A 26,527-nucleotide genomic window follows, 5' to 3' on the forward strand; every position below is an offset into this window, starting at 1 on the left:
CACCTTAACATGAGTTTATCTGGATACACTGTAAACTATGTTTTGTAAGTATTTGCTTCAAACCGGTTACCTTGCAGCTGGAAAGAGTCTTTGTGGTCAACCTTTGCCTCAGCAACATTAGGTGCAGCATCCTCCAGCTCACCTATGATGCCATGGACTGGTGACCGCTGGGGTCTTTAAAGTTCTCTGTGTTAGCTATGTCCCCTCCTACACTTAGACAAGAATCTAAAATAATGCTTTGCGTTTTGCAGATCAGATAACAACTTATTCTGTTGTTAATTAGATCAAAGGAATAGAAAGCAAAATGATTGGCCCCAAGAGAAAGGTTTCCCTAGAGGACACCATTGGAAGATGTCTGAGTTGTGAAAGAATTGTTGTTCTGGTTAAAGACAGGCTTTGCAAATGTATTCTTCCTTTACTTTAGGGCCATGACCATCACATCACCATTGAAACATAAACCAAGAGCATCACCATTAAAACATAAACCAAGAGCATCATTTCTAACCCATCACCCTGGGCTGGAGTTACTTAGCTGGTTAGACCAAGTAAATAGGGGTGTCAAGGTCCTCTACTTTCTCAGATTACTTCAAAGTGAAAACCAAATCTCTACATTGTATTTATTTATTTGTTTTTTTTTTTTTGAGACAGGGTTTCTCTGTATTGTTTTGGAGGTTTTCCTGGAGCTCACTCTGTAGACCAGACTGGCTTTGAACTCACAGAGATCCCGCTTGCCTCTGCCTCTGAGTGCTGGGATTAAAGGCATGAGCCACCAATGCCCGGCTCCCTACATTTTAAATTAAGAAAGAATCCCTGAGTCATTTGAGTCATTTGACTTGCTTCCATAACAAAGCCAACTGCAGAGCCAAGCATGGTGGCAGAGCCAAGCATGGTGACACATGCCTGTCATCCCAGCACTCAGGAGGCTAATGCAAGAGCATGGAGGATTCGAGGTTGCCTGGGCTACTCATAAAGGCACTGCCACAAAATGAAACCAAACCTCAAAGCAAACTACATAAAAAAATGTCCTTCCAAAGAGAAGCCCAAGAACTAATTCAAAAGTTCGCCCTTTCTGCCTGGGTAACTTGGCCCCTCAATGCAACCACATTAAATGTTCAGTCAGCACTCTCCCGGCCAAGCTTCCTGTGTGCTATTGTTTAACTTTACTAATCGGGTGTTTCTGTATGAACCTGTGCCTTCCCAAGCTCGTCCCTGAGCAAAGAATAATGATTAATTGGGGATGAAAAAGTAGTCCCAGAACAATTATGAAAGCATAATGAAGAGTACTGCAGCTCAGCCAAGGGAAGATTCACGAGGAAGCCAGAAATCTTCCACTAGTTGCCCCGGCTTGCCCGGAGGTGTTCCTGCACTTGATCCTTTGTGTACTTCTGGGCAACAGGATTAAACCCAAACTGTTTGTTTTGCTTTTGCATAACACCCGAGTCTTTCCACCCTTTCAGCTGATTGGGCGGGCCAAGCAGCAACTTTTCCAGTGCCGTGCCTCTACCTCGATTTTCTCTGGGTTTTGCCGGGTCATGTGAACTCCATCTTGTCCCTCCTTTAAGGGAAAGTCGGAGGTGCTGAGTGCCCCAAGGACAGGCCTTCTCACCCACCTTTGATTGCTGTTCCTTTCTTTCCTATCTTTTTTGCAGTGCCGGGATTTGAACCTTAGGCCTTGTACGTCGTGCGAATACCACTGAGCTGTATCTCCAGACCCAGTTGAAAAAATTTTTAAACTGCATTTCATTATGCTCTCATTTGCCTCTTTTTTAAAAAATACTTTTATTTCTATTTTTTCTTTTCTTTCTGTCTGTTTTTGTTTTTTGTTTTGTTTTGTTTTTTCGAGACAGGATTTCTCTGTGGCTTTGGAGGCTGTCCTGGAACTAGCTCTTGTAGACCAGACTGGTCTCAAATTCACAGAGATTCACCTGCCTCTGTCTCCCAAGTACTGTTATTTCTATTTTGAAATAGGTCTTATTAAGTTGCCCGGGCTGTCCTTGAACTTGCCATCTTTCCTGTTTTAGTCTCTAAAATGCTGGGCTAACAGGACTGTAGTAGGTTCCAAGTCTTCTGTTGTTTCAGATAAACAATACTCTCTATATTTTGGAGGTGGTGTTCTATATAGCTTAATAACTCTGTGTGTGTGTGTGCGCGCGCGCACGCGTGCATGCACCTAGGTATTGAAACCAAGGCCTTGTAGTACTAAACAGATGCTTTACCCCTGAGCAGCATACATACACCCTCAAAAAGAAGTCTTGAATAGTGTTCACCACATAAAGGGTTCTTCTGTCTGCAGCAGAGAGAATGCCTTTAAGATGGCCCCAGGGAAAGATAGACATGTCTAGCCTGATTAATTGGCTAGTTCAGGAGTAATTGCTTCCAAAGTGAGGACCAAGGGCATGGTTGCTAAGCCTGTGAGTGTCAACTTTGTTCTTGACTGTAGGAAAGGGCAGGTAGGGAAGGCTGAGGCATCCTGTGTCAATAGTAAAAAGCTCACAGCATCCATTCTGGATAAGCAGGCTGAACTGCCACCTGTTCAGGAGGAGTAGCAGGACCAGGCATCCTCTAAGAGGATAACCAGCTTTGTAAAACATTCTCCTAGACGGATTTCTAATCCAGGACCGAGAATGGGGGGCTTGGTTCAAGAGCAGGCAAAAGAGGAACAACAGCTGTATTTTTGAATATGTAAACAGCACCATTTGGTGTGGTACTAGGTTAAATTCAAAAGCATTGGAGAGTCTTATTTTTGTCAGCATCTGTACTTCTTAATATGGTAATGTCATTTTTGTTTATCCCCTCGGTCTGTGTAAATCTGAACCTCCATGTTATTGGCCAGTTGGAAAGGGTAATGTAAACAGAGTCAGTTACCCTAATTAAATTATGTATCTGTATACTGAATGCTTTGTCAGGCTGCAACTATTTCAGTATTAGTTCTAAGCCACACGGCTTTGCCAAAATGAAGTTACAGATGCCAAAATTACCCTCTGTTGTTTAGACACAGCAGGCATAATAACCTAATATTTAACAGGGTTATTTCTGGAAAAAGGATGAAGCTGGAGACTGAACTGTCCTTTGCACTCAGGGCACCAAAGAGGGAAGGGAGCTGCTTTACGAATCGGCTGCAGTCTCCTTTGCTGCTGACCTAAAGACCCAGGGGAGGGCTCCTCAGAACATTTGTTTGAGGCAGGTGCAGAAAGAGTTTAGTAAGGAGGAAAGAAAAATGATACGTAAGCAGAAAAACAAAACATGTAAATAAGAGCCGAGGAGTGACGCTCCAGCTCAGGGCGGGCGCCGTCAGGCTGCCGTCTGGGTGTTTGGCGTCTCATGTTCCTACTTGTAGGAAGGGATCGGCAGGCTGTTCTAGTCTATCAGCAGAGACTTTGCAGACGGAGCATGGGCACTGAAGGGCCCTCTTTCTGCACAGGCCAGAACAAGAGCTCCTTTTCCACTGGGAGTCAATACACAGGGCAAAGACTCTAACTTGTGAAGCGCTGACAAACAGTGAAGGAAAATGGAAAGGCAATCAGTGGCCAAGGGGATGCTTAAAACCACTTGGAAAGTAGGCCATGGAAAGTTGGGTGTGGGTGAAAGCCAGCATTGTGGACTCAGTAGGATCAGAAGTTCAAACCTAGCCTCTCTACATAGTGAGTTCCAGGCCAGTCTGGATTGCTCGATACCCTGTTTTGTTTTGAAAATAAAGTCACGGAAAAGTGGAAGAATGCAAATGGTTAAAACCTTAACGCTGCTTAGATGCAGATCGGAAAGTGGGCAGAATTCACGCTCCATTCTGAGAAGCCTTCAGGTTTCATCCAAATTAGAGGGTGTAGCTCACTACCTCCTCATTAGACCCCAACATTCTGTAACACTAGAGCAGATGCCTGAGTAAGAGGAGAGGGGTTCATGCCCCCACCCACTCACACACCTCTGCGGTGTTGGATCCCCTAGGACCGGAACTCCTCCCCCTGGGAGCTCTTGTTTTGGAAACTGGTGGGGTGGGGCCAGAAAACATTACAATGGAGCTGGGATGGAGGAGGTGTGCCTTTATTTCAGATTGTGTCATTTGAGCAGAGTCTCCCGAAACTGCAGCTGACAGAACGCAGGCTGTGTTAGATCCCCTGGGTTGTTAAGCTGGCACACCCCGGAGAGTAGGCAACAGAGCCGGCGAGAGAAGCAGCAAAGAGGGGAGGAAACCCCACGCTCAGCCCGTCTTATCCCTTCAACTTTGGCGTTTGCGGTGGTGATTGTAACCGGAGGAGGAAGAGCTAGGAGAAACCCCTGAGGGAAAAGAACGAAAGGAGAGGCGAGAAACTCAATCGAAAAAGGGGTAGCAGTGCGAGTGAAACACCCCCGCACATGCAAACGCGAAGGCCCAAGGAAGAGGAGAAAAAGGCTGGACCTCGGCAACCTGCTGCTGGGATTTAGACAAAAGAGGTTTGAGAGAGGCGGGATCAGATTCTAATATCAGCCTGAGCAGAGAGCCAGCAGCCGGGCTCCGGAAGATGAAGCGGCCGGAATTCACAGTGGCTGGAGCATGTACCATGGTGAAAGCTCCCAGGGAAAAGTAAGTCTGGGAAGAGACTTGCAGAGCTTGACCAGCTCTGACATCTCGCCCCTCTTTAAGGCATGCCTCCGTCCATGCGTTACCTCTTCATAGTCTCTGTGACTACTGTTATCGTTTTTATTGTGCTCTACGTGTTAAGTTTTGGGGGAGATCAAAGCTACCAGAAGCTGAACATCTCAGACTCCGTGATGCTGACTCAGGTGTGCACATCCTTTATCAACGGGAGAAGCCCTTTCCCGTGGAGAAACAAACTAACGATCCACGAGAAACCTTCTTGCGCAGAATATGTGACCCAAAGCCACTATATCACAGCCCCTTTATCTCAGGAAGAGGTCGAATTTCCTTTGGCGTATGTCATGGTTATCCATCACAATTTTGACACCTTTGCAAGGCTCTTCAGGGCTATCTTCATGCCTCAGAATGTCTACTGTGTTCATGTGGACGAAAAGGCAACCGCTGAATTCAAAGGCGCAGTGGAACAGTTAGTGAGCTGTTTCCCCAATGCCTTTATGGCCTCGAAGATGGAGCCTGTGGTCTATGGTGGGATCTCCCGGCTCCAGGCTGACCTGAACTGCATCAAGGATCTGTCCACCTCCGAGGTTCCCTGGAAATACGCCATCAACACCTGTGGGCAGGACTTCCCCCTGAAAACCAACAAGGAAATAGTTCAGTACCTGAAAGGGCTTAAGGGGAAGAACCTCACTCCAGGGGTCCTGCCTCCAGCTCACGCAATTGGAAGGACCAAGTTCGTCCACCGGGAACACCTGAGCAAAGAGCTTTCCTATGTGATCAGAACCACCGCCCTGAAGCCTCCACCTCCCCACAACCTCACCATTTACTTTGGCTCTGCCTACGTGGCTCTATCAAGAGAGTTTGTCAACTTTGTTCTCCATGACCCCCGGGCGGTTGATTTGCTCCATTGGTCCAAAGACACGTTCAGTCCTGATGAGCACTTCTGGGTGACGCTCAATAGGATTCCAGGTATGTGAGAGTCATGTTACATGCAAAGGAATACCTGCAGGTCTCCTTATGCACAGGTACCACATTTCAGGTTCAACCCATCTTGGATGGGAAATATTCATGAAAAAACAATGTGCCTGGCGGATCTCTGTGAGTTCGAGGCCAGCCAGGTCTACAGAGTGAGTTCCAGGACAGCCTCCAAAACAATACAGAGAAACCCTATCTCGAAAAAACAAAAAAACAAAAAAAAAAACAAAAAAAAAACAAACAAACAAAAAACCAATGTGCCTGTATTGAGCATACATAAACTTTCTTGTTATGACTCCTAAAACAATGCAATTTAGCAATTATCACATGGCATTTCTACTGAGCTAGGGGTTACAAGTCATGCAGAGAACATATTACTATACAGGAGGATGTGTGTACGTAGGTTATATGAAAATGTTACACCATTTGATAAAAAGGACTTATATCCACAGGCTTTCATCACCCAAAGAGGGCCCTGGCACCAATTCCCCAGGGATGCTGAGGGGTGGCTTTGTTTAAAGGACTTTTGAAGAACCTGCCTCTTTAAAAAAAGGGATTAGAGATGGAGCCTGCAGTGTAGAACCCTCACCTTAGTTCTTTATTAGTGCCCATGATGCTCTTTGCGGGTTCGTCCCCAAGCAATGCCTTCCCTCCTGCCCCTGGCAGCTCACGTCTGTTGCAGTCATCTCTTACACTGTGTTTAGTTCATACTAGAAGTTTTCCTTCTCCACAGATTTATCAGACTTCGTCTGAGCCTAAGATCTTTACCTGAGCCACCTTCCTGCCTAGCCCTAGAACCGCACATCTCCCTTCTCACCGACCAGACCACAGCTGTCAGAGGAGGGCTACTCCGGCCAGCTGCCTGCTCCGTCCCCACCCCCCGGTGCTGTGCCAGCACACTGCCCACTTTTCCCTGCAGAGCCGCTCTGCGTAACGCTCATTTATCCTCATCTGCAAGGATTTGCTGCTGGCCTTTTCTGTGGGAGCTCCATGGAATTGAGATCATTTTCTGTCTCAATCAATGACTGCCAGATTCCCACTGAGCAGATCACATAGTAAATGCTCAGTACGTGTGTTAGAGGAAAGGGTGTGAGCAGATTCCCACTGAGCAGATCACACAGTAAATGCTCAGTAGTTTGTTAGAGGAAAGGGTGTGTGGGGTCACAGCTGGCTGTGGGGATGCAGAATGCTGAGAGAAATTTGGATTTGTGAGAATATCATTACACTGTGATATGTATGCATGCACGCATGCATGCGGAGAGACGCCTTAGCAGTTAAGAGCACATACTGCTCTTCCAGAGGACCAGAGTTCAGTTAATTCCTGGCACCCACACGTGGTGTCTCAACAACCATCTGTTACTCGGCCCCAGAGATCTGACTCTGGCCTCCACAGCCACCTGCACTCACATGCAAGTACGTGCACAACAGACATACTCACATACAGGTAATTTAAGAAATAAATTGTGTGTTAAAAAAAGAAAAAGGAAAACCTTACATTTTACTTCATACAAATAATGCGATTCCAAGACAAAGCCTCTTCTTTCTCATCAAAATGTTTTTACCTTTAATCATTGACTAGGTAAGTTATTTTTACTACAATTTTATTTATTTTTGTGGGGAGGCAGAGTATGTCACAGCACAGTGCCATATTCTATACCCGAAGAAACTAAATTTGGTCAACTAGCACAGCCACATTAGCAGTAAAAAGTAAAAAGAGATTTATTATCTGTGGCCTCAGTGGAAAGACTGATGCAGAGCATCACTAGAAGATCTCTTTAACTTCTTAGGGTGCATACTGGGACCCCGAGTTCAATGATGAGGACAGCTTTGGGAATTGGCTTCCTTCCTTCACCATGTGGGTTCTGGGAATCAAACTTTAGTCAATCTTGGCAGCAGTTGCCTTAATCTGATGAGCCGTGAATCATGCTCCTCAAAACCTATGCAAAATGTGATAGAATTGCTTTGGAAGGCAACAGCATGCTTTGGACTCAGTGAAAAAGACAAATGGATTGCTAATGAGCTAGAAAGCACTATTACAGCGAGAGAAAAGCTATCATTGTTCTGCCATTGGGGGAAGGCCAAGTTGGGAATGCTGGTAAGTGCTCTGGGGCAGCAGGGCAAGGCTTGCTGGGTAATAAACATATCCGTGTTCTGGAAAATACCAGGCGGGTTGGTCTCTGAATCCCAGTGTGACTGGCACAGCCACCTATTAGGTTCAGCACGCCCTATCATCTTTTCACCCTTGCTCTGTTGTTTCTATTACTGGCATGCAATTTGGGGACATTAAGCACTGAGAAACTGATTTTCATAATTAAATATTTATTCCTTTTCTATTTCCAGTATTCTCTTAAAATTCATGAGACTTGGAGTCTAGTCATGTGCATCTTGGGTATGGTACTGCATGAGATAAGGTCATTATATGACTCCACCAAAGAATGGCCTGTCGTGTTTTTTAAAATGGAGAAAGATATTGTTGGGTCCTCCAGCAGGTAGAGCTGGGGGGGGGGGTCCAGCCGGTCTCTTCCCGGGGCTGAGCAGGATGGTGAATGTTGACAGCTGAGAACCTTCCACCCACGAGTTATGGGTGTGTGTGTGTGACGGGGGGGGGGGGTAATGGATGGATTCACACTGAGCCTCGAGACTGTCCAAGCAGAATCTCAGTTTATTTTAACAGGTATGAACTTACATAGGGCTCTGAGGTAGGGGATAGGAATCATAGGATAGGGTGATCCAGAGCCTCATCTAATTAATTTCCCCCTATGTCTTTTGGAGCTGGGGCAAGGTATAAGAATCCTGTATGTGAAGTTGGGGTTTAACAGGAAAGACAGTATCAAGAAATAACTTGGAACCCAAAATCTTAAAAGGAGGACTAGTCTGAATCTTTTTAGGAACTACCTTAAAATCATTGAACTCTAATATGGCAAGACATTTGGTAGTAAGATCTTGGAGGTCAGATGGGTTGGGACAACCCAAAATAATATCATCCATATAAATATAGAATAATATTTTAGGATGATCAATCAAGGAAGAAAAAATATGTAACATATAATACTAACAAATAGGAGGGCTATTGCCATGCCCTGGGGTAGGATGGTCCATTCAAATCTTAGATCTGGCCTGCAAAATTAGTGAAGGATGGAAAATTCTACATCATCTGGATGTAATGGGATAAAGAAAAAACAATCCTTAATATCAATAATAGTTAAATAATGGGTGTTGGGAATGGCTGGAATCCAGGGGAGTCCCCTTTGGGCGCTCCCAAAATGTATCATCCTCTCATTTTTTTTTTTTTTTGGTTTTTCGAGACAGGGTTTCTCTGTGGCTTTGGAGGCTGTCCTGGAACTAGCTCTTGTAGACCAGGCTGGCCTCGAACTCACAGAGATCCACCTGCCTCTGCCTCCCAAGTGCTGGGATTAAAGGCGTGCGCCACCAACGCCCTGCCTCTCTTTTTTTTTTTAATCCTCAAGTCATGTAAAAGCCTCCAAGAACCATTGGACTTTTTTTTTAATAACAAAAACTGAGGAATTCCAGGGCTTTGTTGAAGGCCACACGTGCCCCAAGGCTAATTGTTGCTCAACCAATATATGAAGTTGTTGTAATTTATGGGTGGATATAGGCCACTGCTCAACCCAGGGGATTTCCAGGCACCCACTGAATTTTTGGTACCAGAGGGTGAGCAGTGGCCCTTAGGATTAGGGGTGAACCCGGCAATGTTTTTGTCTGATTTTTTCAAAATAAGGATAATCTCTATAGTTAGGGGGACTGACCTGTCCTTGTTTAAATTGCTGTTCATAGTCTTCTTGGTCTAGTATCTCCTCATAGAAGTCCTTGTGATCAGTGATAATATAGGCCTTAGCTTCTCCAAGTATATCCTGACCCAGGAGATTGGCCATTAAGCCCCACACCACTAGAGGGCGTACCTCCCCACAATTACCATCAGGATCAGTCTAGGGCTGCCAGTTTCCCATGTTTCCCATGATGTTGACTGTCCGCCCACACCTGGCAAGGGTGGGCCAGGGACCAACTGCCAGGAGGGGACTTCCTCCTCTCTTATCACCTTATGATCAGCCCTGGAGTCTATGAAACAGGGGACTCTGTCGGGCCTTCCTCTAGCCTTTTCCAAGCTGCAAGCCCCAGTGCTTGAACCTGGTCCTGATAAGGATCAGGGATGGCCACCTGTTGGAGGCCTGTTGAGAACTGGTCAGAGGGGACAGAAGCCTGCCAAAAGTAACTGGGACCGCAGGGCGGGCTTTCTGATTTCGTTCTGCCTGGATGTGACAATCATCCTGAGAAAATGCGCCCCACTTCAGAAACATGAATCCGGGAAGCACTGCCCTAGCAAGGTCCTTCCAATCCTGAGTGGTACATTGACGGTGGGCTAAGCCCTGGAGGATCGTTTCTGTCCGGGGGGATTAGGTCCGTCCTCTGAGACGGCGTTTTTGAGTTTCTTTAAATCATCTTCCCAGGGATACCAGGCGGTTGCCACCGGGGTTAACATTGACAGGAAAAAGATATTTCTCTCCCAGAAGCATCCTTCCCCGCAGTAAGGCAGAGGTGCAGTGGGGTTCCGGAAAGGATTAGAGGGGGATCTGGAAGTGGCATACCCCTAGATGGCCAAGGAGCACTTTCAAAGGGGTCTAGGGATAGATATAGGAGCGCAGGGTGGTGTGAGGGACTGGGTGTAGGCATTTTGGGTGGATCAGGATGGGACAGGCATTCTGGCACTCGGGAGTCACAGAATACTGAATGTTTTACAGCTCAGGTGGAAAGGTATCCTGGAGCTCGGGAGCCACGGATACTGAGTGTTACACAGCTCAGGTGGAAAGGTATCCTGGAGCTCGGGAGCCAAGGATACTGAGTGTTACACAGCTCAGATGGAAGGGTATCCTGGAGCTTGGGAGCCAAGGACCACCACAGGTTGTAGTAAGCTTAGCAGCTTACAGCCTTGCCTCAGAGAAAGGCTTCCCCGGTGTATGGGCTCTGCTCCAGCAGGACAGGGTCTTCTAGCTGGGGATGTTCGCCCAGTGTAGCAGTTTTGCTCTGCAGGAGGTTTCTTGGGCGAAGTTGCTACAGTTCAGCTCTGCTCCTGGAGAATGGAGAGTGGAGAGCGGGAGTGTAACCTTCCCTTGGCTCTGCTCAGGGTATGTTTCTTTGGTCCCTTTTCCCTACACTAGGATTTGGCTTTGGTTCTTCCTGAGTTTCTTTATCTCCTTTTGTCCCTTCCTGGGTCGGTGTCCCACTGTTCTCCCTAGGGGGCTGAGGGGGGAAGCAACCCTTTAAGGCAGACACTGTTGGGAGGGTCCCCAGAGGGGGATCTCCCCCTTTTCCATCTGTGCTCTCCTAATTAGGGTTTCAACCTTATCCCAAGTATCCCAATCAAAAAGGTTACTCTCTGGCAGCCAGGGAGCAATCTTGAGCAAACAGCCCCAGGCCTGGAGAGCCTGATTATCAGAAAGTTTAAGGCCTCTACTTTTAAGTAGGACCCATAAGGATTCTAGGGTCGGGTTAGAGTTGGACGAAGACTGCCCCATAATTTATGGGGGTACACTCACCCACAGACCCATTGGTCCATCAGCGTTCTTCCATTGAAGAGTTGTTCCTCACACGGGGCACCAGTCTGCCGGGCCCTCCAGCAGGTAGAGCTGGGGAAGGGCTACCGGTCCCTTCCCGGGGCTGAGCGGGATGGTGTCGAAGCAGAATCTCAATTTATTTTAACAGGTATATAGGGCTGAGGTAGGGGATGGGGATCTTAGGATAGGGTAAGGTGACGTGAGGAGTTAAGGGCCAATAATATTCCTTCCACCAAGCAGGCAGGTAGCTAGGCTGAGGGCAGTCTTACATCAAGTCTGACTGAGTCACCCCCATGTGGAGGTTACAGGTCAGAGACAGGTCGCCAAACTCAAGTCAGGCTCAGGAGGTTACACTGGGCCTCATATCCGAGCTCTAAGCTCAAGTCAGGCTCAGGAGGTTACCCTGGGCCTCGCATCCGGCCCAACAAGAGATGACCAGAAGGATGTGAGTTCAAAGACAGGCAGCTTAGACGTCAGGCCCCTGCCTCAGAAACAAGGGAGGGAGAGAACGAGAAAGGGAGGCAGAGATGAAATTGGGTTTGGGTTTTTGTTAACTATCTCTGATTATTTCAGCAAGGGGTGTCCAGTTTGATCCATGCCACATCAGTGCAAAAAAAATCAAGGACAGGCGCCCGGAGAGATGGCTCGGCAGTTAAGAGCACTGGTTGCTCTTCCAGATGGCCAGGGTTCAGTTCCCAGCACCCACGTGGCAGCTCACAACTGTCTAACTCCAGTTCAAGAGGGTCTGACACCTTCATACAGACACATTCAGGGAAAACACCAATGCATATAAAACAAAATAATAAAAAAAAAAACAAGGACAGAGGAACCTCCTTTCTCCCTCAACCTCCTTCCTCTCTCCTGCCAGTCAACAGATAAGATGAGAGGTAAAGAATGATGACCAGTGTCACCAGGATTTTGACATCTACCTGCTGTCCTAGTGTGTGGATGCTGGAGCCGGAGGCTGCTCTGGGCATCATAACAAGGCCTCATCTTTAAAGTAGAATAATTTCATCCAGGAGAGAAAACCTTTTTGACTGGAGGTCTTGTAGTGTGGCATGCTAGCTTCTGCCTTCTCACACTAACAGTGGATCCTGGAGTAAAGTGTTCAGGTTCATCTGTCCCCAGCTACAGAACGGGAGGTTCAGGCAGAAGAGTCCACTTGTTCCTACATGTGCCGCTCTTTGCGGAAGACACAGAACATCACATTTCCCACACAGCACCTGTACTAACATGGGTGGCCGTGCTGGGGGCCAGCTTCATTGAGCGTGCTCCATTCTCTGCAGGAGCTGAGGGGGACAGTGTCTCAGCTGAGCAGCTCCCTGTGGAGGAGGCAACTGGCAGTCCATGCCAGGGCATGAGACACACGTCAGGATAATAGGACACTTCCTGGGGTTCTGCCTTCTTCCTTTTCTTGGCTAGTTGGGAACATCTTGGTTTAGAGGGAGAGGAAATCCTGTTAGGTGGAGCCTTCCCAAATGACAAGTGAATTGGAGCACAAACCACTAAAAGCACTTTCCAATCTTCAAATCAATGTAAACAATCCAATTATGTGCTCGGTTAACTCTGGCATTTGACTGTGGGGCCATCCTTGTGATTTAAAATTCAGGGAGTCTGTCTGATTCTCTACGCCCAGGTAGCTTTTAATCACATGACCTCCTTGTTCAGCATTGTCACCTTTTGGGGGGGCTGTCCAATGCTCACCCTTCATGTGCAGGTGCAAACAGGGTTATTTCTTCCCTCACAGTCCTCATCTGTTTGTCAGTGTTCGAAAGACGCTACCTGAATGTATCCCTTCCCCAAAATGTCCCCAAGAGAAATATGACTGAGAGGCTGAGTTGCATCAGATATGGTGTTAGAAAGCAAAGTGTGCATCATTTAAGAGGCTGTGAAGAAAGGCTACTCTGACGGGCAGCCCTGTGCCACATGACATCACACTGCTCTTGCTTTCTTTTTCCTTGAGTTGTCTTTTGATGGAGAGAATGGCTTACGTCTTAGTTTTTAGTCACAGCAGTAGAAACAGTGTCTGGGTGAGGCTGTAGCCTAGCTGAATGGCACTTGTCTAGCATGTGTAATGCCCTGAGTTCCATCTCTAGCACAAAAACAAACAAACAAACAAACAAATAAATAAAAAGTCAAGACAAAACAAAGCAGAAAGTATGTCTGAAAGTTAGCCATACTCAGTGCATTCACCCTCTTAAAAAATTGAGGAAGTTGTCCAGGCAGTGGTGGCACATGCCTTTAATCCCAGCACTCAGGAGGTAGAGGCAGGCGGATCTCTGTGAGTTCGAGGCCGGGCTGGTCCGACAGCCTCCAAAACAATACAGAGAAACCCTGTCTCATTAAAAAAAAAATTGAGGAACTTGGGTTCCCATAAAAATGAACCAATGGAAAAATATGTAGGTTAATTTCTGTACAAAGACAACTATGAGGAAAAAACCCCACAAGTATGAGAATAACCTCTAAAGACAATGAGAGCGTCCCAGTGTGATGATATGCTCTCTCCAGCACTCTAAAAGACACTAAGAAAATGGTCTAAGGCAGGAGAGAAGGGCATGAGTCAGAAAGAACGGGGCATAAAACCCAAGAGCTGCTTCAAGGCGAGAGAGGTGGCGGTGTGTTTGGTGGTAGGACCCTTGCCTGGCAGGCAAGGCCTTGAGATAAAGATGAAAGGATGGAGAGAGGGACAGGAGAGGAGGAGGGGAGGAGAGGGAGGGAGGGTGATGGGAAGGAGGGGCAGAAGAGGAAAGGGGGTCTGAAAGCGAAAGGAGAGGAACAGGTATAAGGGAGGCTGGGGATGAGGGGATGGAGGAGGAGGAGGAAGAGAGGAGGGAGGAGAAAAGATTATGGGGAGAAAGAGAGAGAAGGAAAAGAAACTACCTGGGAAGATCACGAAGAAGCCCAGGGGGGCCCGGTTCTCAGGCCCTCGAAAGCCACGGAGCGTGCCTGCCGTTCTGAGGTGGCTCTTGTGCACACTGGCAGCCGACCCTTCTCCCAGTGGCGTTCTCAGAGGAGGTGACACAGGCAGCATCGACATCTTGACAGCCAGCGCTTCCGTGTTCTCACTGTTACAGGCCACCTTGAAGACAGGCTCGGTTTTGTTTGTTGGCTTGTTTGTTTTTTAGCTCTTCTTGTCCTGTCATACTTAGGTTTGCCTGCCCCAGACAGAGCTCTAGAAGCCACGTAGCTCTGTATGGTCATGCAGTGTTGTATTGTGATTTGTTGTATTTGGGGAAAAGTTGGGAACAAAGTCAGGTGAGCCTCACAGGAGGCTACAGGAGATCTCTCCCACTGAGCCCACCTGCCCTCGCCCCCAGTCCTCCTGAAGATTTCTGGTTCGAGTCTTGTGAAATGGATCACCATCTATGGAAGTGTTGGCTGGTCAAGTGTGCCTGCTGGGATAGCTAATTTGTCTTATCTCCCTTAGGGGCAGGTCAGAGTCTAAGGAAACGGTGAAGTTAGTTTGGCTTCTGGCCTTCTTCCCTCTCCCCCCATGCCTGCCCAACAGCCTTGCTTGTCTGTGGAGGTCTTTGCTCGTGAGCAATCTGACCTTTCTCTGCCATGACTGTTTCCGACCCTAACAGTGTTTTCATTTGATTCTTTTCTGTTTTTTATTTCCATCACTATATATATATTTTCAATGCTTCTTTGTCAAACAAAATAATCTCCACCTTAGAAGAGACCACATGATCCCATTTCCTCCTTGTATTTTAAGTTCTAAAAATAACGTAGTTCCTACTTTGATTTATGTTGTCATTTTAGCTGTGACACATTCTTCGGAGAGTGTGTTAACATTTTAGGTGGCAAGTGTCAGGAACTCAGCTCAAAGAAACTTAAACAAATCCCAGGGCTTACTCATGAAGCCACATCCCAGGGACCTGGCCTCCAAATCAAGTAGGGTCAAGGGCAAAACAAAGTGTTCAATATTTTTCTTACAAAGTCCTCTACCCTAGGGAACCAGCCATCCCTATTTGCCCAAATCTGGGGGGGGGGGAGCTAGGGGTGGGGCAAGGACTTTAGTGACTAGAACCAGACACATCCTTGGGCAACATGGATGAGTTGGTCTCCCTTTCTCTGCCTTGTTCTGGCTTAGCGTCTCTTGGGCAGATCTTCTCTACACAGTATCAGGCAGGCTAGAAGCGGCTCCAGCTTTACGTCATTGGCTGGCTCTCCTGGGAGGAAGGGAAGACCTTTCCCTGGCAGTTCTAGGGACAGATGAAGGCCAAGGAGGGAGGACCTCACATTAGTACTGCTCTGTCGCTATTTCCATCAGTAAGAAAAGCCAGGGGATGAAAAGTGCCGGCATATCTCTCTCTTGTTGTTTACCTGTCCAGAAGCGAAAGGCCGAGGGCCAGCCCTGCTTCCGGATGGCTCTGTGGCAGGGTGTCTCCTTGTCCTACACGGGAAAGCTGCTCATATTGTCCTCACTTGGTATTAGAGGGGAACCACCTATGCGGCTTTAACCACCTGAGAAATTATAACTTGGAATGTATCTTTGTGGGGAAGGCATGACCTCTTCACTATATCTTCTTCCTGCAGAAAATACTTATTTGTAATATATATTATTTAGATTGCTTCTTGAAGAATTTCATACATGCATACAACAATGTATTTCAATCATAATTACTCCCACTCCTCTCATATCTACTTCTTACCTCCCCATGTGCTCCCAATTGCTTGGCTTTTTTTTTTTAAGATTTATTTATTATGAATACAACATCCTGCCTCCATGCATGTCTGCAATACCAGAAGAGGGTGCCAGATCTCATTACAGATGGTTGTGAGCCACCATGTGGTTGCTGGGAATTGAACTCAGGACCTCTAGAAGAACAGTCAGTGCTCTTAACCTCTGAGCCATCTCTCCAGCCCCTTGGCTTTTTTTTTTTTTTTAATAACCTGAGTTCAGTCTGTGCTTCCCAAATGCTTCTGATTGGGAGCAATCCATTAGAACATGGTCAACCTACCGGGAGCCATATCCTTAAGGAAAATTGACTCTCTCCCAGAAGCCGTCACCTAGCAATGGCTCCTCTGTGAGAGCCTAATGAGCCTCCCTGATCCATGCTCCAGGGCTGACTGACTTGATCTCACTCTGATCTTGTTCAGTCAAGCATGGCTGCTGTGAGTTCATGAATGCAGCTGTCATGTCCCAGAGACACTGTTTCTTTGGAATCTCTCTCCCCCAACCTCTGACTCTTATAGTTTTTCCAGTCTTCTTTCCACAACAGTCCCCAAGCTTTGGTGCACAGGTGGATGGTGTAGACGTCTCATTGTGGCAGAGCACCCCACAGACATTTAGTCTCTGCACTCAGAACTTAACCAGTTGTAAGTTTCGGCATTAACCGCAATCCACTGCATGAAGAAACTTATCTGATGAGGCCTGAAAACTACACTCATCTATAAGACCTAGTCTGCAAGAGAATTTCTAATGCTGGATCTCTTGAGTGCTTATAGCGGTCCTGTGAAAGGAGGCCTGCTGTTCCCAATGGACAGATGAGGAAGTTTAACCTGACAGTTTATGACGGGGGAGGAGTGAAAAGCATCAAGTGTCCTGGCCTGGGAGCAGTGGCACAACGGTAGAGGACCCTGGATTTGACCCCCGGGAACACACACACACACACACACACACACACACACACACACACACACACACACACACACACACACAGTGATACATGTGTATGAAAAGTCACAGTGACACCCATTTCTTTCTATGCTGCCAAAAATTTTTTCTAAAAAGAAGTAAAAAAACTTGTGCAAATACAAACATTAAGTCTACCTGGTAAGAAGGAAAAAACAAACAGAACCATAGAATTAACAGGGGAAAGCAAAGTAACACATCATGTACTAATTTTAAGTTAAACCGGGTTTTATTAGTCCTTCGTTTAATTATTATAATAACTCCAAGAGTCCAGATAATGAAAGGACAGATTCTCATTTTATTAAGCTGTGGAGTGGCTATATAATTGGACCCACAAGAATTTTTTCCCATTCCTCGTAATGATCCTTTTTCTCAGAAACCTTGGCTTTTTCATGTGAGAGATCCCAGAAAGGGGAAGGAAATTCACATTTACTGAACATCTGCCTATGGGTCTACATCATCTCTGTTGAATCTTCACAGGAATCCTATTGGTGGGTACTTAGATCAGTGTTGCAAATGGGTAGATGTGCCCTGGGCGAATGAGTAACAATCACGCTGTACCGGAAACCGTGGGAGCACAGAAGCGTGCACACATCCGGTGCTGCACCACCCACGCACACAGATGAGCTCACGCGCTCCACTCTGCAGGACCCTACCCTGAAGACCAGGATGCCTCCCACTGCCTCTCACCCTCATTGGTGGAGATCTGGCTCTGTCTGGGATGCAGGTTTCCAAGTCATAGTGGACCAAGTCAGAGTCCTGGCTCTTTCAGGCCCAGCCGTGAAATCTACCATTTGTAAACTTTGTTTGAAAGCAGATTTAGGTTGGGCGATGTTGGCGCATACCTTTAATCCCAGCACTGGGGAGGCAGAGGCGAGTGGATCCCTCTGAGTTCGAGGCCAACCTGTTCTATAAGAGCTACTTCCAGGACAACCTCCAAAGCCACAGCTAAATGCAAACATCCTGTAGCCCCAAGTTTGAATCTGGTTTCTGCTATGTATGTTGAATAGGTTACCTAGCTTTTGTATCCCAGTGTCTCCGCCTTGTCAAATACATGATGAGGCTTTAACCAATTAGACCAGAGCTTTGAGTGAAGGCCGAATGGTTACTGTTTGTGGTCACTGGAGTTCAGGTTCTGTATCCCACGTCTGAAATATCTGGATCCAGAAATGTTCCAGACTTTAGAATGCTTAAGTCCTTGAACAAATATATAATGAAGTACCTTAAAGATGGGCCTCAAGTCCAAACATAAAATTCATCTATGTTTTATATATACAGATAGCCTTAAGGTAATTTCATCTGATGTTTTTAATAATTGGGTGCACAAACTTCCAGGGTGGAATTCTCCACTTGTGTTGCCTGTATTTAGAGTGCTTCAGACTCTGAATGTTTGGATTAGGGATGCTTAATGGAGAGCATGGCTTCATCTGTCAAGTGGTGATTGAGTAAATAGATACATATGGAGCCGGATGCTGACTAGTCATGAGTTTGACAAATAAGGCCCTACCTTGTGGGGTGGGTATTCTAGAAGGGAAAGAAAGAATAAAATGTTGGAAGCTAAGTCAGAGAATGATAGATTATGGTAAACCCTATGACACAAGAAAGGACATTCTTTTTTGTTGTTGTTATTTATTTGCTTTTCAAGACAGGGTTTCTTTGTGTAGCCCTGAATGTCCTGGAAGTTGCTTTGTAGACCAGACTGGCCTCGAACTCACCGAGATCCGCCTACTTTTGCCTCTCAAAAGCTGTTATCAAAGGCATGTGCCCCCACTGCCTGGGGGCAGGTAGGTTACAAAATCTTCTTGGCAAGGATGGCGTACCATCTGCGTCTCCAGATGAGAGCGGGCCATGCACACTCTTGGGAGGGAAGTCGGGCAGAGAGAATAGGGGCTGCAGAGACCCGGTGGTGAGGGGGCTGGAAGCCACTGTGTGGCTGTGGCAAAGGGGCTGAGGGCCAGAGCCCGGGCGGAGGCGAAGTGGGCGGAGCATGAGCTCTGTAGGCTCTCCTGTGAACGCTGGAGGATGACAAATACCCCAGGGAGTAGCAGCAGGTGAGGCCAGAGACGAGGCAAGCGCTTGCCAGGCTGAGCACTAGGTACAGGCATTCAGTAAACGGCACCCAGCCACTAGCACCCCAGGTACCAGCACCCCAGGCACCAGCACCCCCCAGCCACCAGCACCCTAGCCACCAGCAACCCCCCCCCAGCCACCAGCACTCCAGGTACCAGCACCCCCCAGCCACCAGCACCCCAGCTACCAGCACCCTAGCCACCAGCACCCCCCCCCAGCCACCAGCACTCCAGGCACCAGCACCCCCCAGCCACCAGCACCCCAGCTACCAGCGCCCCAGACACCAGCACACACACCCAGACACCAGCACCCCCCAGCCACCAGCACCCCAGACACTAGCACCCCCAGCCACCAGAACCCCAGGTACCAGCACCCCCCAGGCACCAGTACCCCCCAACCAACAGCACCCCCCAGGCACCAGCACCCCCCCAGCCACCAGCACCCCAGGCACCAGCTGCCTCCCTGTTTCTGCCTTCCGTCAAGTATCCGTGCACCTCTCTCTTCATGTCTTCTAACCCTGACTCCATTCCAGACCACTCTAGGAATGGTTTGTGCGTCCCGTTTATTACGGTGGGTGTATGTATGCCACAGCACACGTGTGGAGGTCAGAGGACAACTTACAGTCAATTCTATCTCCCCACTGTGGGTTCTGGGCCTCAGACTCAGGTCATCAGTCTAATGGGACTAAGCCATTTCACCTCTCCAGGCACTTTGGCCTATCCCCCAGTGACAGAATGACCTTTATAAAAGCGTCTCTGGTCATATGGTCACTTCTTTTCTTAGAAACATGCATCTACCCCTATAGTGTGACATCCTAGCCTCTTGGCTGGGCCCATGATGCTCACTGCCACTTGGATTGTGGACTTGCCAGCCCCTCCTCTATCTGGGCTCCATTTATAGCTCTACCAGATACCTTGTGGGGCCCAGCTGTGCTATATCCAGCTTTCTGTCACAATCCCTGCTACTCCCTTTGCCAAGATAGGATGTTCTGGGGCGTTCTTCTAGTCTCATCCATACCTGACTGGCAGATGTTTTTCTTTCCAAATGCAGCTTAGAATCACATTCACTAGAAAGCTATTCTCACTCTCACTCTGGGCTCCCACACTTCGGCTGTCAGTGAATGTTCCTCGGTAGCAACTAGTAACACTCATGCCCAGCTTTCCTTTAGACACACCACAACACGGATACACACACTAGCAATGCTTAGTGCAGAGGAGCCTTATATTCAGGTGCACGCACTGGACTGGATGCTGGCCCTTGACTTTGCCTGAGGATTGGCACAGAAATGCCTGTTCACTCCCGATAGGGTCACAGCACACCAGACAAAGTGTTCCGGTGGAGGAAAAATGTGTGTGGGTAAGGGGTTACTCGTAGGAGATTACTTACAGGAACACAGGAGCTGTGTCCTGGAATAGCCCCAAAACAGTGTCCCTGGATTTCCTGTACAACTTGAGAGCCTGGGCATCTGAAGTTACTCTTCTCCCGTAGCAACATTTACTGTGCCTATAATACCCTAGAGGCGTCTTTAGAGTTATATAAGTTTGTTTTCTGTTTTTGTTTTGTTTTGTTTTTTGGCTTTTTTTTTTTAGATTTATTTATTTATTATGAATACAACATCCTGCCTCCATGTATGTCTGCACACCAGAAGAGGGCACCAGATCTCATTATGTATGGTTGTGAGCCACCATGTGGTTGCTGGGAATTGAACTCAGGACCTCTGGAAGAGCAGTCAGTGCTCTTAACCTCTGAGCCATCTCTCTAGCCTGTTGTTTTTGTTTTTGGGTTGTTGTTTTTTTTTTTTTTTTTTTTTTGGTTTTTCAAGACAGGGTTTTTCTGTGTTGCTTTGGAGCCTGTCCTGGCACTTGCTCTGTAGACCAGACTGGCCTTGAACTTACACAGATCAACCTGCCTCTGTTGCCCAAGTGCTGGGATTAAAGTCATGTGCCACCACTGCCCGGCTGAGTTCTGTAAATTTTGCCTAGCAGTGATGGCACTGGTCTTTAATCCCAGCACTCAGAGGAGGCAGAGGCAGGTGCATCTACAGCCTGGTCTACAGACTGAGTTCCATGACAGCAGGGCTAAACAGAGAAACCCTGTCCAAAAAAGTTCTAAAAGTTTCTTATGGGTGTCATAAGACTCCATCCAAACCTCCCTCCTTTCTCCAGGATAGAAGTTTCAATCCTGAGGAAACACCATAGTATTCATACTCTGTAATGTAGGTTTATTTCCTTATTTCTTCTATTTGAGTCATCACTTTGCAATCCAGGCTAGCCTCAAACCCATGTTCCACTTTTCTCAGCCTTCCAAGTGCTAACATTATAGGTGTATGCCCATAATTTTACATAAATTTAAGTGGTGGGCCCAGGTGGTGGTGGCACATGACTTTAATCCCAGCTCTTGGCAGAGGCAGGAGGATCTCTGTGAGTTCAAGACCAGCCTAGTCTACAAAGTGAGTTCTAGGACAAGTAGGACTGTATAGAGAAACCCTGTCTCAAAAAAATATATATTTTCTTTTAAGTGGTGGGAATCATCCCAGCTTGGCCTCTCTTCCATCCCATGAGTCTGGGGTCCACAGAGAGGCAAGGACTCTGCTGACCACTGTGCTGGTTAATGTTACAGCACAGGGTACATCGGGGTTAGCCAGCTTCTTCATCTGTTGCTTATTAGGAGGAACAGCCATCCGGAACAAGACTAAAGGAGTAATTGTCTGTGCTGGAATGATAGAAAGACTGCATGCCATCTTAGTATGACACATTCCCAAGAGATTTTCCCTAAAGGGATTATGAGTGTCAACATCACAGTTTTCCAGTAATACACTGACTTTGCTGCCTGACGCCTGTGAGGATATATAAAACTGCCTTAAGGATTCCATTCACTGAATTTGTAGAGCAGCTAGCAGTTGGCAAAGCCACAGAAAATTCATTATCTTTTTTCATGCAATTCAACGTTCTGTCCATTGTTCACAACACAATACGCAGAATCATTCTTCTCGAGTTGTATGCCTGTTGTTGCTGCTTGTTTTCTAGAAGCTGTCTCACATTAAGAAGACAGATGGCCCAGCAGTTAAGAGAACTGGCTGCTCTCCAGTACCTACATGGAGGCTCACAACTGTGTGTGACTCCAAGGGATCCAGTGTCCTCGTCTAGCCTCCTTGGCACAGGCATGCAGATGGTGCACAGGCGTACCTGCAGGCAAAACACCCATACACATAGAACAAAAATTAAAAATAAGTAAGCAGGAATAAATCTATCACAGAGAAAGACAGAAGCTATCTTTGAATTAAGAATTTGTCATGAAACTGAACTCCAGCTTCAAGATCATGACAGGGCTGTCACACTGCCAAATGGGTCAGAGTTCATGGTTTTGCTAATCCCTCATTGGGAAACTTCCACTGAGATGGATAATTTTGTCCCTTGTGTATTCTGGGATACCAGCTGAGTGTAGCCTGACTGTTCTCGGGGAAATCAGAATGAAGGGATTCAAAGTTTTTGGTGACCATGTTCCTTAATTCTGTTCTTGGTTTCCCTGTTGGCTCTCACTGTTCCTTGTCTCTTGGTGATCTTGACATTGGCAGCGCATCTCTAAAACCATGCATAGCTCACCTGCCCCTCTCCTACATTTCCCTTTGCTTTTGGGGTGACTGTTTCTAATTTCCTACTCATCCTCCCTTCCATCTGCCTCCTCCCCCCACCCCCTGCCAAACTCATATCTTTAGTCACCACCATTATTTCTGGTAGCCAAGTTTTCTCCACCAGGACTTGCTGCTCCCTTCCTCCCATCCAACCAGCATGTTCTGTGCATCTGCCTGTGAAGATATCTAGTGAGTTCTTGGTTCTCACAGTTACCAGCCTTACCTCAGGCCCTTCAATCCTCATAAACTCACTGCCTTCTGACCCATGCAGATGGTCCCTGGCCTGTGCCCTTTCAAAATAGTCTAACTCTGGACATATTTTCATCAAGGCATAGCTCTGACAAAAGCATTTGTTGATTCTAAAAGTTTCTTACTTATTGAGTCACGTGGGTAGGCTGGCCTCTCAGAGAGAAAAGCCTCACTGTCCAGGAAGCTCAGTCAGTTTATTATTTATGGTTGAACAGGGATGTGTGGTTATTGTATACAGCTGAACAAAGAGACAGGGTGGTTAATTAAGATAAACAAGAAGGTAGGGTTATTATATACAGTGGACCTAGGAGGCAGGTTTAGGTAATCTTGACTGGAGCAGTCTCTATAGGGAAGCAGTCTTTAGGCCATAAACATCCTACGAGAGAACAGTGGGTGTTTTCTGCACACACTATTAACATCTGCACTCAGATCTTTGGGAGGCTTTGGCATCCCTGAACCTCATCCAGGGAAGACTTTGCCACTCCTGTGGGACTGAGGCATTAGTCCCTGACATGGCTGTGCCCATGCCAATCAATACACATTCACTCAGGACTTTACTTACTCCCTACCTGATGGGGAAGGATTCTTATCCCTCTGGAATTGTAAACTCCAAATAATCCCTTCCTTCTACAAGTTGCCTTGGTCAGGGTGCTTTATTACAGCAACAGAGAAGTGGCTAATGCGGTGTGCCTACCTACCAAGCCACATTGTGCACGGAAGAAGCAAACATGAGCAGTCAATGCAAGCCAAAGGTCAATGCTTCAAAGAACACATCTGGATTATTATAAAGCCCCCCCCCCTTTTCATGGAGTTAACCTGTCATGAGGTTAGGAGATGATCTTGCTTGAAAGGGTTTTTCTGGCAAAAAGAGTATCTCAGCAATTGGAAGGAGGGCAGTATTTGTAAAGGTCCCGAATAATATTGAGATCTAGGGTACCATAGGTAGCCATTTGGATTGATTATCTAAGGGATATTAGAGGCTAAATTTTATTGCAAAAGTGAATAAACTTGGGGCCCTTTAGGTCGGGTACCAGATGGAAGACACTGTTCTCATGGATGAGAGAGAAGGTGGGGAGGGAAAATGTCACTGTGGCCTGTAGGCAAGGGTGTTCCCAGGACGCAGGGTGGACTGGAGGAAGACACAAGCTGTTCAGTGGGTCATCGCCACACTCAGCAAGGGTCAGGGCAAATAGCTCAAGGAGATAGCACGAGGAGATTCGGTGCCTGGTACCAGGGCTTTCAAGTGAAGCCACTCAGGAATGAAGTTTTACCAAAGGAAAGGGTCAAGACTGGGCTTGGTGAAGAGGGCAGACCATGGCCTTAAAGACCATGGCTAGGGGTACCTCTGCCTCCAAGAGTACCAGAGGGTACTGGACACTCACTGATCACTTCCTTGAACTCAGGGCTGTGTTTACACTGACTGAGACGAATCATTTACCAGTTGGCAGTGACGGGTGGAGGGTGGAGCAATTGGTGAGCCAGAGGTGAACTAATGGGACCAATGAAAGGGGTTTGCAGGACAAGAGTATCTTGGCCATAAAAGCCCAAGAATGTCACAAAACCTCATGCAAAAGATGTATTGGAGTGGGGGGTATGTAAAATGGCTGTCTCTGGGCAGGGACAGAGATAAGGACAGGACAAGCTATGATGGCGGGCATTATAGGATGTATGGAACATGTGCTTAGGGAAAATACACCTGTGGTACATCTGTGGTACATTGGCTGTTGGTGACGGCTGGGATATTGGTGCTGAATAGTTAAGGTGGGGTGGAGAATAGGGAAACTCCAAAGTGTTCCGGTGGAAGCTTTACCTCAGCCCCTGGCATCCAAACACTCAAAGAGCCTGGAATGTTTGATGGAATTTTCACCCCAAGTCCCCTCCCCTATCTCTCTCCAAACCCTGCTGCATCTCAGAAAGCCCAACAAATGATTACCCCTCCCCCAGAGATGTTCAAGACCACTCCCACAGGGTATTTAGAGTGTCCCAGTCTTTCTTTCCAGTCTCCTCTCTGGGGGGCTGGGGTAAGGGGTGGGGCTTAGTATCCACAGGAGATCCCTGCAGGGGAGCAGTCCTGGGCTGTAAACATCCTAGAGACGGAAGTCTGTGGTTGCAAGGAAGTCTTCGCCATTCCCTTTGAGCCTGGCCCACATGGCTTTTTCAGTTTACCATAGACCAGTTGGTTCTGGAGTTCTCCATAGGCCATGGTCATGTCAAAATATATGCTCACTCAGGACTTGGTTCACTCAGGGCTTCCTCTGCTCCCTACACTGGACCGAAGACTGATTCTTGCCTGCCTCCCTTCTCCACTCTGGGAGTGCTGGGATTACAACAGCGCACAGACTCATCTGCTTTGCACTTCATGAGTGGGTTCTGGGGTTAGAACTCAGGCCAAACTCACTTCATCAGGCTTGTGGTGATGTGCTGAGCCATCTCCCTAACCATCTCAACTACCTTTTAATGTGATTCTCCATGACAGAGCTATTCAGAGTCCCCTCTGGCCCTCTGACCCACACACCGTGTGATTCTTTAAGCTGCTTCTGGACAAAGCCATGAGTGTCAGAGAGTTGCTCCCAAGCGTGCTTACCTTGTGTGTCCCTTCAGTGTTATGATTCTAGGAAACAGTAGGGTGGAGTTTGCCAGATCAAAGCCTGTGCCCCTGAACATTGTATTTCCATAGTCTCATATACCTCATGGTCTTTCTCTTCAGCCTGACTGAAAAGATCAAACTTTAACTGTGAACGCACAGGAGGATACAGCGTGGTTCTTTCTCAAAGGGGGTGCTCGCTCAGGCCAGCTTAACGGATTTAGCCTGTGCCCTCTACGGACACTTCCGGTTCGACCGCCTCTGCAGCCATCTCCTTTCTGCACCCCAGTCCTTGCATAACCCCCCATTGAGCTGTGCTCTAGTCAAGTCTGAGTTCCATCTTGATCTTGGGGTTCCGTAGAAAGAAAACCTCTGCCTCCAGCTCCAATTCTTCTCCAGTTTCCCACTGCCTTCTCCAGACCCAGCAGTGCCAGGAAAGAGCCCACCACTCCCTGTTTGCTTTTTTTTTCTTCTCCGGCACAGCCGGCCCCTGAGCTAGCTGCCCTCTCCCCCACATCGCAGCCGTTTATCTCTCTTCTATCATCCTACAGCGTTTGGGCTTCCCCTGGCAACCCCTCGGTCTAAACCAATCGTCCCATTGCAACTTCCCTATAAAAACAGCCTCCCCCCCCTTTTGCTGGAAGCAGGACCAATGATGGCATTTCAAACCAAAGGGAGCCATGGAGCACATTCCATTCCAAACCTAATGCAAGGATTTGGAAATTATGAGCCAGAGAGATGAAATGTCTGGTTGATTGGCCTGCCCTTTAAAACGATTTTCAAGCCTCTTACCACTTCCTGGCCACCTTAAAATAAGCATTCTCATTCATAAAATCATCCCCCTATTTTTAATTAATGCCATACAACATAGCAAGACCGCCAGTTCACATGCATTGGGGCAAAGGGGTGTAGATATGGTATCGTTTATGGTAATTATCATCTTTTTAGGTTTCCCCATCATTTGGGACTAAGGCCTCATGTCCATGCGTGGGAGTGGGGAATTTGTGGTTAGCTTGGTTTGGAGACATTCTTCTGGGTCCACTGAGAATCCATCCTGTGAATACTAACCACTCTACTTTCTGTGTGCTCTAGACATGGTGGCAGTCTGGTTCTTTCCCCAGCCTTGCCAGTGGTGTGGGGTTCCCTTTCCCTTTCATTCTGATCAATTAGTGGCTATTCTATAATCAGTAGTACCTTTCCGGTAATGACTCTCAATCTGGGAGTAGATGGGGCCAAAGGT

At 47.3% G+C, this 26,527-nt stretch overlaps 1 protein-coding gene across 4 annotated transcripts in view; it reads left to right on the plus strand.

The window, feature by feature from the left end:
• Window positions 1-26,527, plus strand: part of Gcnt2 (glucosaminyl (N-acetyl) transferase 2 (I blood group)) — an 86,319-nt gene that overhangs the window by 20,653 nt on the left and 39,139 nt on the right. Inside the window, exon 1 of one of the 4 annotated variants that reach the window (XM_040755864.1) lies at window positions 3,876-5,539. The exons of 2 other annotated variants lie outside the window; for them this stretch is intronic. In XM_040755864.1, the coding sequence (XP_040611798.1) occupies window positions 4,621-5,539 (919 nt within the window). In that variant the 5' untranslated portion in view covers window positions 3,876-4,620. Of the gene's footprint in view, window positions 1-3,875; window positions 5,540-26,527 lie in introns of those variants that run through there. One more of the 4 variants, XM_005066365.4, reaches the window with a different exon arrangement.

Source organism: Mesocricetus auratus, unplaced genomic scaffold, assembly GCF_017639785.1.
Source record: "Mesocricetus auratus isolate SY011 unplaced genomic scaffold, BCM_Maur_2.0 Super-Scaffold_100013, whole genome shotgun sequence".
In the NCBI taxonomy this organism is placed as follows: Eukaryota; Metazoa; Chordata; class Mammalia; order Rodentia; family Cricetidae; genus Mesocricetus; species Mesocricetus auratus.